The 18,514-nt window shown below is 37.5% G+C and overlaps 1 protein-coding gene across 1 annotated transcript in view; it reads right to left on the bottom strand.

The window, feature by feature from the left end:
* The window catches only part of SYT10 (synaptotagmin 10), a 66,238-nt gene that overhangs the window by 35,729 nt on the left and 11,995 nt on the right, over positions 1-18,514 (bottom strand). Inside the window, exon 2 of the mRNA XM_049625272.1 lies at positions 10,579-10,936. Within this exon, the coding sequence (XP_049481229.1) occupies positions 10,579-10,936 (358 nt within the window). The remainder of the gene's footprint in view (positions 1-10,578; positions 10,937-18,514) is intronic.

Consider the following 18,514-nt stretch of genomic DNA (forward strand, 5'->3'; position numbering starts at 1 on the left):
GTTAATTCCTTATTTCTTATAAATTGATTCCATAATTTTACCCTCATACTTTTTGATATAACAAAATTTTAATCTTCTAACCTCTCCCTAAAAATCAGCACTTTCTTTATGTCTGTGAATATAATTGTACAGCTGTAAAGCCCCTCTGGCAAGAATCAAAGATTAGTAATGTTTTTGTTCTAGTAAGCCAGTGCCCTAATTATAGGGTAAATAGTGCATATTCTAAGTCATAGTTTAGCTAGTCAGTTAAGAGAAGCTTTAATTATTACAATGTTAAACTATTGCCATGATAAAACAGACCTTTTTCTTTTTGCTTACCCTTCCCCCCCCCCCCCTTTCCTTTTTCTCTTTTGGAATGATATGGTAAGTGGCTAGTCTCACAAATATCCAGCCAATCAAAGTATAGGACATTTTACTATTACTGATCCCATTCTTACCCTTCAAACCTAGGATGGCACCACCCAACTATTTCTCCAATAGAGAAGGAAAAACTTTCCCTACCTTGCCTAGAATATCTGACAGCAGCTAGATAGATCAAACTTAACTTAATTGCCTTAGGAATAGCATGCATTACCATGGTGATTTTCAAATATTTATTACCAACAGATCCCTTCCTTCAACGAAATCAGAAACCAGAAGTTGAATATGTAAAGACAGCACTGCTCTGGTTGACGTGTGGGTAGAGTCCTGGAATTTCACTGGAAACCAAGCCAACTTTTCCCTACTACCCAGAAGAAAGTGCTTGAAGATCCTAACACTGAGATGAGGTAGGCAAAGTGCTGGACTAGAATCAGACAGTTTGCTCCCAGCTTCCCTATAAAATAAGAGCAACTTTGGGCAAGTCACTTAACTTGTTTGGGCTTTCCGCTCCTTACCTATAAAAGAGTCCTTTCACATTGTGAAGACCCAGTGAGATATTAGATGACTGAAAACTGTAATTTTTCATCTGATAATATCATTACAATTCAGGATACAAGGAGCTAAGGTGCAAATGCCATACTGAACTCTCTGGTTCTGATAATCTCAAGTCTAGGGTTGCTGTTTGGGGGTGCACAGATGGCACAAAGTCATTCCTGTGGGAGTATGTCCTGCAGCCACCGCCCTGGACAACACAGACTCTCTGATTAACTCACTTCTCAGCACCTACCAGTTCTCTTCTCCTTAAGTGGGAAACCTTTATCCTCCTACTCTTAACTGTAGTGCCTTTACCATCTGTTCAGTTTACCTTAGATATTGCTTGAGAAATCAGAGAGGAACAACAAAAATATATTTAGCAGCACTTTATTGATTTATTTTAATATGTTTATATGGAATTCATCTTTCCTTGTTTTTTGTTGGTATCAAAGTTTGTATCAGAGACTATCAGCATATATTAAAGGTTATAGCCCCATTTCATAGTTAAGAAGTCTTGAAAAGTAAGACTAAATCAAGTTTCTGGTAAAGTAAGTTTTCATCTTTGTTTCCTATTCTATTCAATTCAAAACAAGGATTCACTCAATACAGGCACAAAAATAACAGGCAGAGCACCACATATACGAAGGCAGACTATGAATGTTACAATGAATTTTTAAAATAAAAATTGGAAGGGAGCCTGGGTGGCTCAGTCCACCAGCATCCAAGTTTTGATTTCGCGTCAGGTCATGATCTTGTGGTTTGTGACTTCGAGCCCTGCGTTGGGCTCTGCACTGACAGTGTGGAGCCTGCTTGGGATTCTCTCTCTCCCCCACTCTCTCTGCCCCTCCCCTGCTCACATACTGTCTCTCAAAATAAATGAATAAAACTTAAGTAAATAAATAAAAATTGGACATCAGCAAAATCCTCTATATCCTTAATCTCTTCTTTGAATGTTCTCACATTATTGCTCAGTAGAAACATGACTTTTCTCCAAGGACATGTTTCCTGTGTGCCCCTCTCATGTGGTGGCTGATATTTTCCCTGCAATCCTGTTCCACTGGCCTGGAGGCCATTCCTCTTGTTCTCCATTGCCTCTTTGACACCATTCTCCCTTCATCCACCTCTCCCAGTGCTGGAGCTCAAGTCAGCAAGTCATATCCCCATTACTACTTATTGTTAGTAGTCTGTTGATTACTACATCACTCTCATTTAAGTCATTATTTCATTTCCTGCTCCACTAAAATACTGCCTTTGACAATGTTTTTGTTCTAACTGCTAGCAATGCACATGTCTCTTCCCACCTTGTGGCCTCTAGGTTCCCTGAACTCCCCTTCTACCATGATGCTCTTTACTTACTCAAGCTACTACCATGTACATAGATTTTGTCATCATTAGCTGCAAACTCTCCAGAATCCCAGTGTCACGCATGCCTCTCTCTGATCAACACCCATTATCCTTCTAGCTCAGACCCTCTTACACTCCAACTCAGACAACCTTTCCAATTCACCAGAACCTCCAATCCATTGTCTATACCACCATTTCATAATCCCTACTTCCCTGATGTCATTTCCCTCTCTTTACCCAGTTTTAATTTCATGGCTAATCAGTAGTCACTCTCATTAACACATCCCCTATTCCCTGTTGCTCCTTACCTTCTTAGTAGCAGGACAAAACTGTGGCTCTGGTTGAATTCAAGTCTCCATCATTTCTACACCTGCACAAGTGCAAGTGAATGCAATTGGAGAAATACATAAAACAACTCTCACTGGTCTACTTTATTTTTTATTTAGAGAGAGAGAAAGAGAGCACACGTGTGTGAATGCATGCACTTGAGTGGAGGAGGGGCAGAGAGAGAGGGGAAGAGAGAATCCCCAACAGGCTCCATGCTATCAGCATGGAGCCTGTCATGGGGTTTGATCTCACGAGAGATCAAGAGTTGGATGCTTAACCACCTGAGCCACCCAGGTGCCCCTCACTGCTCCACTTTAAATTTGTGACCACATTCCTCATGCAAACTCTAATGTAGCATAGCAATCCCTTCTCCCTCTCAACCTCCTGGATTCACAAGACGACTATTTCATACCTTCTCATTTTTCTACAAACCTCCATCACCACCTTCTTCATTCTTAGTCTACATTAAGGACCAAACTTTCCATTGCACTCAGAAAAAATTGAAGCAAAGAGCAGAAACCTTCCGCAGACTCCCACTATCATCAACCCTCTTATCAGCATTTGTACCTATATGTTTTGCCTTGAAGCCAGTCCCTCCACTTATATACTAAATCCCATTTTTTCTCATGTTACCTTGAAGACTATTCCCTCTGCTTAATGCATTAATCCTCCCTCTCTGTTGAATCACTGCCTATCAGTATAAAAGCACACTATTGTTTCTCCCAACTTAAAGGAAACTTCTTTACACCACTTCCTCTCTCTGTACTACACTGTTTCTCTGTCACATTTGTAGCAAAACTCCTTGAAAGAGTTGAGGACAGTCTGTTTACTGTCTAATTGATTTCCTTCTATTTAAACATATTCTAATTAGCTTTACATATGCCCAACTCCACCATAACCACTCTTAGAAATGTGAACAATGTCTTCCCCACTTTGCTAAGCTCCCAGGGCAATTCACGGTCTTCATCCCAACTGACCTTATTAGGGTCACTTAACAATTAATCATTCCTGGTTATTTACATACTCTGTTCACTTGGCTTCCAAGTTATACCTCTTGGCTTTTCTCCTGCTTTACAAGTCTCCATTTCTCAGTCTGTTATGCTCTTCCTGATGTCTGCAAACAGTGTATTGAAATTATGTTTCTACATCTGTCTTCCATTCCTCAACCCATGTGCTAGACTGTAGTCTTCATAACAGCAGAGACTAAGTATTATTCACCTTTTCATGAATTTCATAATAACATATGCTGAGACTCAGGAAATGTTAATTGGAGTTTGTATTAAAACAATTTACCCTAGGGGCGCCTGGGTGGCTCAGTCAGTTAAGCATCCGACTTCGGCTCAGGTCATGATCTCGCAGTTTGTGAGTTCGAGTCCTGCGTCAGGCTCTGTGTTGACAGCTCGGAGCCTGGAGCCTGCTTTGGATTCTGTGTCTCCTCCCCTCTCTTCCCCTCCCCTGCTCATGCTCTGTCTCTGTCTCTCAATAATAAATAAACGTTAAAAAATTTTTAAAACAATTTACCCTAATATTCCTGTGACTCATGAAATCAAACTTCCCAAGAATATTCTGTATTATAAAGAAGAGTCCAATCGATTCATAATTAGTGCTTATAAAGAGGAGATGGTATTTGTTAGTGCCAGAAAACAAACTCTCCAAGTTTGAATTTATTTTATAAGGTTTTGTCTTTGACCTTGGTTCAAAGAGCCATCCCACTTCAGAAAAGAAGTTAGTGTATTTATCAAATACATGTTTCATGAAAAGGGTTATTTAACCATTTCATGGTTAAATGGTTAAACCATGAAATGGTTTCATGTACAGCATGTTTCATGAAATTTTATTTCAAAGAGATAGTTCTCAGTTCTCTCAGTTTTGGGTAAATACTGCTTCTTGACATCCTAGCTAGGTTTATATCTTTTATACTCTCCCTTTGTATAACATCTTGCTTTCCATTACTTACAGTGCCCTTGAATGGATAATTGCAATTTCTGCTTTTAGGAGGAATTTAATTGAAAAAAAAAATCTCTTAAAGAAAACTATATAATCCAGTTTTATGTATTTTTATATAATTCTTTCATTTCTCTTATATAATGATTTTAGAAATTACTTTTGTAAGCAACCATACATAGCTGATTGTAAGTCCATGAACACATATAAGACAGTTTCTTCCTATGCACATTTTCCTGCTTTTGTTAATGTTCAGTTGGCTCTGCCATTAGGTTTCCCAATTATTTTTCAGTAGGTATTTAGAATCCTAACAGTGGCTAACCTATATAATTCCTCATCCTCAACAAATTACTTTCCACTTACTATTCACCTCTTCTCTATACCATTAATGAATGCACAGAAAATTGGCCCTCAAACTCATCCCTGGGAGTATACCATCATTAACTTCTTTCTAATATGGGCAGTTTATCTCACCACCTGATGCTGTTGTTAAAAGAGCACAGAGAAGTGGAGATGACCCCAATCAGTTAGAAGCATCACTTGACACTTATTCTGTATCTACACAGTGATAGAAATTAGGAGCGCATAAAAGTAGGCTACACAGCCTTGTTCTCCTGAGAACTTAGCATCGAGTTTGGCAAATAGCTAGAGCTAAATATTAGGACAATAGATAATTGATAGATTGTAACTATGGCTTCAAATGATAAAGGGTAATAGCTCATAATTGGGCAGAGAAGGTAGACTCTGAGATGCATTTTCCTTAAACATCTTACAGTAGATAAAAAAGAGGTCACCATCCCAGATGAAGGAAGCACAAAAGCCAAAATGCAGATGCAGAGAGGTGGGGACAGTCAAAAGATCAAGCACTCCTCTGGTGGACAATCATGAAGTATCCATTTGGATCAATAGGATGAGGTCATCAAATTCATTTAATGATTTTTTTTTTAGACCAACAAATATAACCTGAGTTCCTACAGTACTTTGTCTAGGTGTCAAGAGCAATACACAAGTGAATTTGGCATTTTCTGCCTAAGAAAGCAGCATAGAGCTCTATGTGTGGGGGAATATGGAACCATAATGCTTGAATGGTAGCTTGGTATCATCAAATTGTAATTGTTTGAATGGCAGGCTTTTATTTATTTATTTATTTTTTAAATGTTTATTTATTTTTGAGACAGAGAGAGAGAGAGAGAGAGACAGAGTGCGAGTGGGGGAGGGGCAGAGAGAGAGGGAGACACAGAATCCGAAGCAGTCTCCAGGCTCTGAGCAAGCAGTCAGCACAGAGCCTGATATGGGGCTCAAACCCACGAATGGCAAGATCATGACCTGAGCCAAAGTCGGACGCTCAACCGATTGAACCACCTAGGCGCCCCTGAATGGCAGGCTTTTAAAAGGTATAGGCTACACTCATAATGACTAAAATGTCACAGTGTTTTTTATAAGGGATCTTAGATTCTTCCTTTACAACTTCCTTCAGGTTTTTGTCTTTCGGTTATTGTTTGCTATTTCTTGATTTTTATCATGCCTGAAATACTATATTAGTTTCCAAATAGATGTCTTTTTCTTTAGTCTGTCCTATAAGCTGTTGCCAAATTAATTTTCCTAGAACACAGCTCTTTATCCAAGGGACTCTTCTGCTGCAAATATTTTTGACAGGGCAGACCTTGAGTATCCTGCCCATGGTTTCAAGGCCTCCTTATATAGTTTGAGTCCAGCCAACTTTCTCTTCTATTTTACTCCTCCACTGAACTCTGTTTTCTGATCAAGTAAATTCCACTTTCATGGCAACATTTCCTATTCTAGGTCTTTTCACATAAAACGTTTCCATCTGGGATGCAAACTTTCTCCCAATTGCCATTTATGTGAATTCTTCATTTCCTTTAGCCTTTGCCTATTGGCCCTTTTCCAAGCCTCATACTAGGAATAATTTTTCTGTTCTCAGAATTCCACATTCTCCACCACAGTCTATACTTGTAATTCCTGATACTGAAATTGGTCTTTCATGTCTTATCTTTGCATTATGTTGTAAATTTTTTTCCTGCTCCCTTAAGTTTGCAGGGTGGACAGGGTGTGTATAAGACACTGATGATACCCATTAGTAAATATCTACTGAATGAGACTATTGAATGAATGAACAATCAACCAAGATACATGCTAGAATAATGTTAATAACTAAGAAATACAGAGATGCCTCCTGAGTCATTTGGCTGCTGGCAAGCTGATGTGGCCAAGTGTCTAGGCACTTGAAAAGGAAGATAAGAACTTGGAAAATGTTCCAGTTTCCAGCAATGCTGTTAATTTCTGAACCAATCAAAATGTTATTAAGATATAGAGACAAATAAGACTTGAAAGGGTAAGATGTTTGTCAGCTACTGTCTGAGCCGAGTAAAAGGGAGTCCCAATGGCAGACTGGAACTGGCATAGCCTAATAAGGTGACAAAACCAATTCATTGTGTGCATGTGCATGTGTGTGTATGTGTGTGGTTTGAGTTTGCTACATTTCAGTGAAAAGTTAAGATTTGAGCAGAATAATCAGATTTAGATAATGTGCCCTCAATCTGTGTCCAAGTGGGCTGCATAATGAACTCAGCAATTTCCTCCTCCTTCCATATAAAGGTAATTTCTAGTATGATGAAGGAATTAATGTAGATGAGGGGTTTTGAGAACTAAGTATAATCAAGTTTTATGCAAGGAATTCATCTCAAGGCCAAAGAGATTAAAATCGTGACTCTAGTCATTCACAATAACCACGTACAATCTTAGATTTCTGAGTAGAATGAGAAGGAAGATGCCCTCATTCTTCAACCCCCAAACTCTCTGTCCTCAGCAGACTGTAATCAACATCTTTGATTGTAAAAAACTATATATCCCCTTGGCTTTAATGCTTAAAATGTGAAACCATCAATCTGGATAAATTTGAATTCTAACTTTCACCAGCTGCATGACTTTAGGCAAAATTATAAATTTCCCTGGGCCTTGAGTTAACTCACAAGTAATGGGAATAATTAATAACACTTACTTCATGCAGGTCGGCAGGATTAGCAGGAAGGGTGCCTGGCATAGTGACCAAATTGCAAGTGCTCAAAAATAAATCTTTCTTCCTTCCCCAGCCACTCATATAAACAAGGAAATTCAAAGAGGTAGATGAAATATCAAAGTTCTAGCAAAACTATGAATTTGTATTCTACTTTTTCTCTTAGAAAATACAATGTATGTGTAATTTAATCTTTATGTTTTTTTAAGATTGGGGGACAAAGTGCACTTATCAACTAAAAGAGCTTAATGATTCTGAGTGCTAAGCTGATTGATGTACATACTGCTGTTAATATTTAAAATATGTTTTATAAAAAATAAATAAAAATGTTTTGTAAATTAATTGAACATTTTTACTCTAAAACTTCTGAGTGTCTTTAAGGCTTTACTAAATACTGTATTTGGCCACTGTTGCCAGTGATGAGAGTAGTGATAATCAAGTAATCAGATAGTTTTAAAGCAGTTTTTCTTAAAAATATTTTTTTACTTTTAATTTTTCTTAACATTTATTTATTATTGAGAGATACAGACAGAGCATGAGCATGGAAGGGGCAGAGAGAGGGGGAGACATAGAATCTGAAGCAGGTACCAGGCTCCGAGCTGTCAGCACAGAGCCTGATGTGGGGCTTGAATTCACAAACCATGAGATCATGACCTGAGCCAAAGTCGGATGCTTAACTCACTGAGCCACCCAGGTGCCCCTCTTATAAATGTTTTTAAAAGTGGCATAGGGGATAATTATTTCAGTTAAATAACCATAATAGATAAGTTTAAGTTAACATATATTCATATTAGATAGAAATCATAAAAATTAAAAATGACCCTAAATGCCACTGCTCAGAAAAACTAACTATGAGACATACATTGGTTATAAATGTTAAAGAGCACAGAAAAGCATAACGTGGAAAAGACACCTCCATCCATCCTCCTTATTCCAAAGTTCCTTATCCCCAAAGTAACAGTTTTTCTTACTTGTTTGTCTGGAATGTATTTCAGAAAGAGGTGGATTTATTTATTGATACAATTCTCTTCTTTTCTTTTTAAAAAAATTTTTTTAATGTTTTTATTTTTGAGACAGAGAGAGACAGAGCACGAGCAGGGGAAGGGCAGAGAGCGAGGGAGACACAGAATCCGAAGCAGGCTCCAAGGTCTGAGCTGTAAGCATAGAGCCCGATGCAGGGCTCAGACCCACGGAGTGTGAGATCATGACCTGAGCCAAAGTCAGACACTTAATCGACGGAGCCACCCAGGCCCCTCTGATACAATTCTTTTCTATTTCACAAAAGATATACTGAATATTCTTTCAATCCTAGTGGCAAACATGATCCATGCACAGTGTTTCAATTTCACAGATTTTTAAACCTACAAAAGTATGTCATGTCAGAAAGCGTAGATGTTACTTAGATTTAGAGAGGTAGAAAGGGAAGATTAGGAAGTCAGTTACTTAGCAGGAAACCATACTTGCCTTTCCAAACCACTGATTTTCCTCTGCCCTCGGGTAAAACTAGTTGTTACTTCTGAGAAGCAGAGAAAAACCAGTACCACTACTTTGTCATTCATTTTAAGGACGGAAGACCATCCTTAATAGAAAAAAAATGACTCTTCACAAGAATGTGTTTTTCCTTGGGACGCCTGGGTGGCTCAGTTGGTTGGGCATCTGACTTTGGCTCAGGTCATGATCTCGCAGTTCCCGGGTTCGAGCCCCGCGCTGACAGCTCAGAGCCTGGAGCCCGTTTGGGATTCTGTGTCTCCTTCTCTCTCTGCCCCTCCCTGTTCATGCTCTGTCTCTTTAAATAAACATTAAAAAATTAAAAAAAAAAAAGAATCTATGTTTCCTTTACAGTTAACACAATTTGAAATACATTATAGCAAATTATTTTCATTCAAGCAATCTTTTACTGATTTTTCCAAGCAGAGTTAAAATATATCTCCATGAAGAGGCTCTCATTTCCCTCCTTTTGTATACACTCTTTAGTGTGCTCAGGATATTCACCAAAACTCCTGTGGCATTTACCACACTCTGCCCAATATGGCTTGGCCTATATGTGTTCAAATAGCATTTTCCAGTGGTTCCATGTGGACAATGCAGTTACTAAACAACTGGAGACTCAATATTAATCTCTGTTACTCAATTTTGATTGTGAACTTCCAGATGATTTCATGACAGACATTGCAAGTAGCTGTTTTCTTGATATTTATTGGTTGACTTAAACTACACTGAGACTGCAAGTAGCAACTATCAAGCAATGATCTTTCAAGGGAAAGAGTTAACAAATAATAGTTAGTAGTTATGTTATCTTACTGAGACCTTAAATTCTACTAAAACCCCTTCATGGTACTGCTCCCTGTCTGGCTCCTTTGTCCTCAGTTTCCCTCATCCTTACTTCCTCTGTCCTACCCTTTTCCTCTTTTTTTTTTAAGGTTTATTTATTTAATTTTGTAATGCTTCTTCATTTTGAAAGAGACAACATGTGTGCATGAGTGAATGGGGGAGAGGCAGAGAGGAAGGGAGAGAATCTCAAGCAGACTCTGTGCTGTCAGCATGAAGCCCGACTCAGGGCTTGATCTCAAGAACTGTGGGATCATTACCTGAGCAGAAATCAAGTTGGACCTTACCCGACTGAACCACCCAGGTGCCCCTATTTATTTATTTTTGAGAGCCAGAGACAGCCAGAGAGCTAGCATGAGAAGAGGAGGGGCAGAGAGAGAGAGAGAGAGAGAGAGAGACAGAGAATCCCAAGCAAGCTCCATGTTGTCAGCTCAGAGCCTGATGTAAGCCTCGAACTCATGAACCACGAGATTATGACCTGAGTTGAAATCAAGAGTTGGATGCTTAACTGTCCTGCCCTTTTCCTCTTTATTCAATGATCTGTTTCTTATGTCATTCTCATTTCTCCTGTTTTTCTTTTCTCCTTTCTCATCTCCATTTTTCTCCCCTTACAAAGTCACACACACACACACACACACACACACACACACACACACAAGCACACACATACACGCACGCACAGTTTTATATATTTGATCTTTTCTTACCGGGATGAGGATGTAGGTTCAGTAATTTGTCTTTGCACACGTGCATGTTTAATTAAATGTTCTTTTAAAGCATTTTGGACTTCTGCTGGGATATCAGGGGAAGTGTGGCTGATTTTTATAGCAGGCTCAACAGCTTTTAGAGCTGGCTTTTCATTTTCTTTAACTTCTTTTTTCTCTTCGGCCTCAAAGACTTCAGTAGGAGCACTTGAAATGCTCTGTGGAAGGGTACTGACGTTGGAAGTCACAGGTTTGCTTTTCCAACAAGGCCAGCACAACTTCCAGAAGACAAAAAGTGAGACAACCAACAAGGCCAGGCCACAGAAGCTGACAACCACCGCTAACAAGCTGACCGAAATATCTGGAAAAAAATCACAATGTAAAGAAATATTAATCCACTGATAGTGTACATAAAAGAGCAGAAACAGTGAGATAATTTACATTATGGTTATTATCAACAGATTTCTTTTTTAGAGTTTCAAAATTTACTTTTAAGTTAGGGAGGAAAGATTAATAATTAAGCCTGGAAATTCTCAAAGGAGATATATGAAGAATCCCAATTGTGTATAGAAAAGGCATGATATATGCACATTATTTCAAAGAACAGTACAAGGGGTCCAAGAGTTTGCAAAATGAAAGGTGGCAACTTATAACCTGCCATGAAGTTATGAAACTTAAGAAACTCAGAAAATGCACACAATAAGAAGGCTTCTGTTTGTTTCATCTTTTATCTAAAGATGTAAACTTCTCACTTTCTAAGCAGGGAATCGTATCAAATATTTGTATAAACCACTTTCTGTAGTCTAAATAAGAATAATACGTTACTAACAGAGAAGAGGTACACTGGTAGTTATATTTTTAACCTCCCTAGGTCCTTTCTGATAACCTTGCATGTTCCTACTTTCTAACGTCCCAAATTAATGATGTAAGTATCTCTAAAATATCCTTATTTCAAAATAACCACAAAATTAATATATGCTCATTATGTAAAATGATCCAAAGAAATACAGTAAAAAAAAAAGTTAGTAAGATTGAGTAAATAAATGAATGAGAGAAAAGAAACAAATCTCCTGTGCAGAAGAATTCCAAGCAATATACGTAGATACTCTGTTCTAAAGAAGGTGGACCACAGCTCCCACTCCTCAAGTGTGGACATAGTGCACATACTACACATAGTGACTTCCTTCCAGAGAAGACAGTATGGAAAGGGGTAAAAAAGGGTAACTATAGTTGGAGAGACCTCACCAGGTGATCAAGGTGACTGTTGGCAATAATGAATCATGTTGATAGTACACACCCTTAATATGATGTGATGAAAATGGCACTCTACCTTTGTGGTCTTCTTTCCCAAACCCATAACCCAAGACTAATCATTAGAAATCTATAAGACAAATTCCAGTAGGAGGGCATTCTACACAATATCTTACCAGCACTCTTCAACACTGCCAAGGTTGTCAAATAAAAAGTCTGAAAAACTATCATAGCCAAGAGGAGATTATGGAGACAATGACAACCAAATGTAATGTGGTATCCTAGATGGAGTCCTGAGATAGGAAAAGGATATTAGGTAAAAACTAAGGAAATGTGAATAAAGTATGGACTTTAAGTAACAGTGTATCAATACTGCTTCATTAATTACAACCAATAACCCATATTAATGTAAAATATTAATAACAGGAGAAACTGGGTGTGGGGTATATGGGAACTCTGTACTATCTTCCCAATTTTTATGTAAATCTAAAGCTGCTCTAAACAGTCAAGTCTGTTTTTTAAAAAGTTAAGGATATCCCCCTACCTACTTCCATTTTCACCTTCCTAGGATAACCAATGTTGGCAATCTGGTGTTACAGCACCCTTAAAAACTAAAAAGATTTCCTGTAAAGGGAAATTTGTCTAGATGTAAATAATCTTGTCATTTTCTTTTACAACTTTGCTTAGCCTCAATATAAATATGAATCCAATTTCTTTTGTTTAAAATAAAAATGTTAGGAATATGTTATAGGCTGAATTGTGTCTGTCCCTTAATCCTTTCCATTTTCTTATGTTGAAATCCTCACCCCCTAGTGCCTCAGAATGTGACTGTATTTGGAGATAGGGCCTTTAAATTAGTCATAAAGGCAAAATGAGGTCATTATGAATAGGCACTATTCCAGTATGACTGGTGTCCTTGTAAGAAGAGGAGATTAGGACAAAAGTGCTCACAGAGGAAAGACCATGTGAAAACAAAGGGAGAAGGTGGCCACCTATAAGCAAGGGGAGAGGCCTCGGAAAAAAAATCAACCCTCCTGATACCTTGATCTCAGACATCAAGTTTTCACAACTGTGAGGAAATAAGTTTCTATTGTTTAAGCTACCAGTCTGTGGTACTTTGCTATGAAAGGCCTAAAAAACTAATAAAGAATAAATCTAATTTCCTTTAACCACTACTGGAAATTCAAGATTTCCTACCCCTCCCTAGAAGCAACCACTGATCCCAGTTTGGGGTGTATCTGTCCAGCCCAAGCACTAATAAAGATACTTCTTAAAAACCCATACAAAACTTTTTAAAAAAAACCTTAAATGGCTTACTGCATATTTATTTCTTCAATTTGCTTTACTTTTTAATTCAATGACCCTTGGGGTCTAACTTCATCTCACATAGCATTCCATAATACTTCCCCATGATGGATATTATGGGATAGATTATACCCAGTGTTTTGCTATTACCACATAGCTATAATGAGCACCTTTGCCCCTTCTTCTTGTACATATTTGTGAGTGTTTCTCTAAGGTAAATGTCTAGAAATAGAATTGCAAGGTCATAGGTTATGCACATATTTAATTTTATTAGCTATTTCCAAAAGAATCCCAGAGTGTCTATAACAAAAACATCCTAAGAGTATACTAGTTCCTGTAATCTCAGAGAAAAGCTGTTATACTTTAATTTTCACTGATATGATGGGAAAATGATACCTTGTTTTAATTTACATTTTCCTGATTAGTAAGATAAAATGGTTCTGTTGAAACTCCCAATTTGTACCTAATGGAAATCTATTCAGAAATTGAAATAATTCCAAATTTTTAATGCTACCTAATTATAAGATAAAAATTAATTTGACATACTGTGATACATAGATATTAATATTTTCCTTCATTTTCTACTTGCTTATTAAAGCAACCATTAAATATATTTCCCATTTATATTCAATTGGTGAAGAATGTGTGATCATATTTTATATTTTGTAATTTACTTTTACTTATTAATTTGTTCATTAGCCCCGTAACTTGAAAAAAAGAAAAACACATCAATATACTTCCTACTTTTTTTAATGTTTATTTTGAGAGAGAGAGAGAGAGAGAAAACATGTGCATGTGCACAAGTGGCAGAAGGGCTGAAAGAGAGAGGGAGACACAGAATCCAAAGCAGGGTCCGGGCTCTGAGCTGTCAGCACAGAGCCTGATGACGTGGAGCCCAAACCCATGAACTGATCATGACCTGAGCCAGTCAGACGCTTAACCGACTGAGCCACCCAGGTGCCCCTTATTTCCTAATTATTTTAAATGGAGGCATAAATACTACAATTATGGATTCATAATATTTATGTATTTTCAGCTCCATTTATGTTATATTTTTCTGGGTATTTTAACTCAGTTAACTTCTTCAACTCAGCTGGAGCCAAAAGCCAAGATATAAGGAAACCGCAGGACAATGTGAGGTAGAAGAAAGGATGGAGTTTGTTTTCAGTCCACAACTGAAAATGCCTCCCTTCTTACTTATAGGCATTAGAAAACTTTTACTCACCCACAAAAATGTGATGACATTCTTTTATGCCATTTTTCCTACATGCTAGGTTTTGGCATTCATAAGGTTATTCTCATTTTAGGAAAAAGTCCTGTGGAAATCTCTGACCCTAATTCCATTTTCCCTACTACTGACAATTTTCTTTCTAAAATCAGTATCTGGTTCTACCATTTAGGGGCCCATAAACTATTTCACCCAAACTAAATTACTTGTGAAAGTGAAAAATTGTGTTATCAATAATGCTTGGGTAGCAGGAAGAAACCGAGTCATGTCCTGGCAACTGAGATGTATGGTCACCTTACCTCTCTTAGCCTAACATTCTTCTATATCACCTCTTAGCCATCTGGGACAAATCCAAACTTTGTAAGGCATTCCACAGCACCTTTGTGATTTTACCCCTGGGAACTGGTCAGCTTTATTCTTCTGTCCCTTTCCTACCTGTACACCTTCCCCTGACCACTCATTATTCTCTCGTGATTTTGTTCAGGCTGTTGCGTGTAGTTCCACTGCATTTATCTTCCTCCATTTGGCTTCCTGGCAAATTTGTATTCAACAATCAGATCCAAATAGTACCTCTTTTTTGACACTCTCTTACCCAAAACTCCTGGGACACAATGTGTTTCAAAAATTATTATTTTCTTTTGAATATTAGAAAGGCAATATAGTACACATTATCTGGGATAACACTGAGTAACCAAACACATCGATACATCTAAAATGAAATGTATGAATTAGTCACACTGAGTGGGATCACTGAAGATTATAAGTAGCTTAATGCCAATTCAGATAGGGTGTTGATACCAAAATGCTACAATTTACAAAATAATTGTCAGTTTTCGGGATTTTGAGGTTTTGTGATTGTGGATAAGAGATTGCACATCTGTACTTATTTTGCTTCTCCAAATGCTCCCATCCTACACATAAACTCATTCCTTGATCCTTCAGAGCAGAAACCAAATTTATTCACCTATTGTAATGTCTGGTATTTATCAAATGGTCAAAAAATGTTTATGGAGCTATTGAATCCACATTTTGGGAATTACCTGAAAAAGAACTTAAAAGGCTGTAGATTTTGAGGTGGCTAGATGACTAAAAACTGAGTGATTTAGAAGGAATATGCAGAAATCCTTCTACCAGGAAGATAATATAATATAGCTTGTACCCTGGCACAGTTTAGATCTGGGTTCAAATGTCAGCTCCACCACAGGGACTTTGGGCAAGTTGTTTAGGTTTTAAGAGTCTCGTAAAAATAGAAGTATTTATATTTATTTCATAGGATGTTGTGAGGTTTAAATAAAGGTATATAAAGTATATAAAGGTATATAAAGTTAATTTGGATAGTAAGTGCAGTGATGGTTTGCTGTCATTATCAACTCTTTATTTTTCTTTAAACAAGAGTACTGAGGAGAAAAGAGGCATAGTTATGGATTGAGTATGGACTGAATGGTGATTCACAGATTAGTAACAAGAGGAGAGACTCATCTGATGACAACTGGTACTGAAAGGAGTGAATTTGTTTAAAATGAACACCAGCATTTCTAAGTAAATATTAATGTTTCAGGAAGCTAACAAGTAACATTCCATTTTCCTGTCCATATGTGCTCAAAACAACTGAGAGGCAAACACATGTTCAAACAGGCAGCAATTAAAATACAGGCAGCTATCAGCTTAGGTCTATCAGAAAGTGGACTTGCTAATCTGCCACCTTGAATTGAATTAGACTTGACCATACAGTCACAAGCCTGGCTGCACCACCACTGGTATTCCCCATGAGGACTGGACCCCATAAAATTTACTACATGGAGGAGTAGAGAATATTTGTTTCCTGAGGAGATGAAGCTCATACATCAAAGAAGGGGGAAACTGATAAGTCATTTCTCAGAGATGAGGGTGGGCCAAGATTCCTATCTTGCAGCTCCTTTCATTCAAAAGCATACAGCAAAGGGAAAAAGAGATTTCCTTCTTCTCAACAGCAAAAAGTGAAAGAAGTTGGGATAATTAGAATTTTATCCTGAAACAATAAAACTAAATTTATAAAAATAAGCTTATTGTATTTTATATATTTTGCATTGCTTGCTATTGGTAAAGGTATTAAAAACAAAATGAACTGTTTAATACTTAGGTCTTTATGACATAAATTTTTTCAACAAAATTTGTTTAGCAAAATAAAAGTATCTGACTATCAAAAGAATAAGGAAGAATCTGGGAGAATTTATAAAGTCATCAAAATGTTTTAAATGATTTTTTTTTATGATTGTGACTCACATTTAACCATGGTATGAAAAATGTTATGAGTCTGGACTTAGTTCAAAGAAAAATAAGTAACCTCAGAAACATTTTTAAATAAAGATATTGAAATGGTCAGAAATGCATTTCAGAAATAACACTCTGGCTAAGGAGAAGATAAGAGTGGAGGTCAGACTAGAAGAAGAGAAACTAGTTAACATATGATAATAGTCATTCATTGAAGGATTATAGTGGTTCTGAATGAGGGCTGCTGAAATGAGGAGAAAAGCAGATTCAGGAGATAACTGGAAGTTAAAGTTCCAGTTAAGGAGTGTGAAGACTGAAGGATAAGAATGTGAGTTAGTGGGAGACAACTAGGATGATGAAGCAAGGAAGACCATGCCTTCAGCTTTGGTCATACTAAGTCTGAAATACTTGTGCTCATGCAAGTAGAAATTTTGAGGAAGTTATTGGTAATGCATGACTGCAACTAAAGATGAAATTGAAGGACTTCCTTTAATAGTGGAATCTGAATCCAGGAAAGAGAAGACAAAATTTGATAGAAACCTGAGTACATCAATATTTAAAGAAAAAGAACTTAAAGGAACAAAGAGCCTGTGTACATAGAAACCTGAGAAAGTATGAAAAAACAAACTCAGGTCAATGTGTTTTCATATATATATTTGAGAGAGAAGGGGCGAGCAAGAGAAAGCATAAGAAGGGGGGAGGGACAAAGGGACAGAGAATCTTAAGCAGGCTCTACGCTCAGCAAGGAGCCTGACTGGGGGCACCATCTTACAACTGTCAGATCTTGACTTGAGCCAAAATCAAGAGTCAGACACTTAACTGACTCAGCTACCAAGACATCCCTGGAGGAGAATATCCTAAGAAGTAATCAACATAAAAACGTTAAAGTAAGTTCAATTAGAATAAGTAACTATTAACATTAACAAGTAGGTTTTAGTGAATTCAATGAGATTAGTGAAGGAGAGGCTATATTAAGTACATTAATGTGGTTAAATAAATGAATAGGAGTGAGGAAGTGGATTCTATGAGAGTAGACCATTCCTTCAGGAAACTGGATGTTGGAAAGGAGGAAAGAGAAAGGAGGAAAGAGTAGCACGTGGAGGTGATGGAGGTGTTTTATTAGGATGTGCAATACTCAAGCATGTTTTAAAACTTAAGGGAAGGAATCAGCAGACAAGAAGACATAGAAAGTTAAGCAAATGAATAATTAAATGAAGTCCCATAAATGGTGAAAATGGATGGATGGGGTCCGAAGCAAAGGTGAAAGAATTGCCTCACTTTTTCCTTTACAAGTAAAAGAGGATGGTTCTGCAATCAGGGAAGTTTTTAGGTCTTGGGTAGAAAGTCAAGTGAATTCTTATTTATAAGTAGTATTTTCTCTCCAAAGTAGGAGTTGGGGTCAACTGCCAGTTACTTTGGGATATTTGGGAATAGCTTGGATTATGTAGATATAGTGGGGGAAAGTTTGAAAATAGGAATTGTAGAGAACAGGAGAAAATTGAATAGGAAAACACAGGATTTCTGTTCAGAATTGAGGGTTCTTTTGACATTGGATACTAGCTTGCCTGGTTTTAAAACCTCCTAAATAGTTGATTGCTCTGGTGTAGGGATAGAGAAGCAGATGAATTTATTCATGAATGAGGTCTCCCTTCCTCACAGCACTGGAAGATGTAATATATTTCAAAGGAGAAAGCGATTGCAATGATGAAATGATGCATCATTAAGTATGGTGCCATATCTATTGACAGAGAATTCACAGAGAAGTAGAAAGGTGAAAGGACTGGAGTTTAGTGAGAAAGATGAAGGCATAGGAACTTGTGGTTGGGGACTGGGGAGGTTAGGTAGAGAAAAGAACACTGGAGGAAAAAGGTCAACCATGGGGAGGCCAGGGTGATGAATATAAAT

This window comes from Panthera uncia, chromosome B4 (assembly GCF_023721935.1).
Source record: "Panthera uncia isolate 11264 chromosome B4, Puncia_PCG_1.0, whole genome shotgun sequence".
NCBI classification, from domain to species: domain Eukaryota; kingdom Metazoa; phylum Chordata; class Mammalia; order Carnivora; family Felidae; genus Panthera; species Panthera uncia.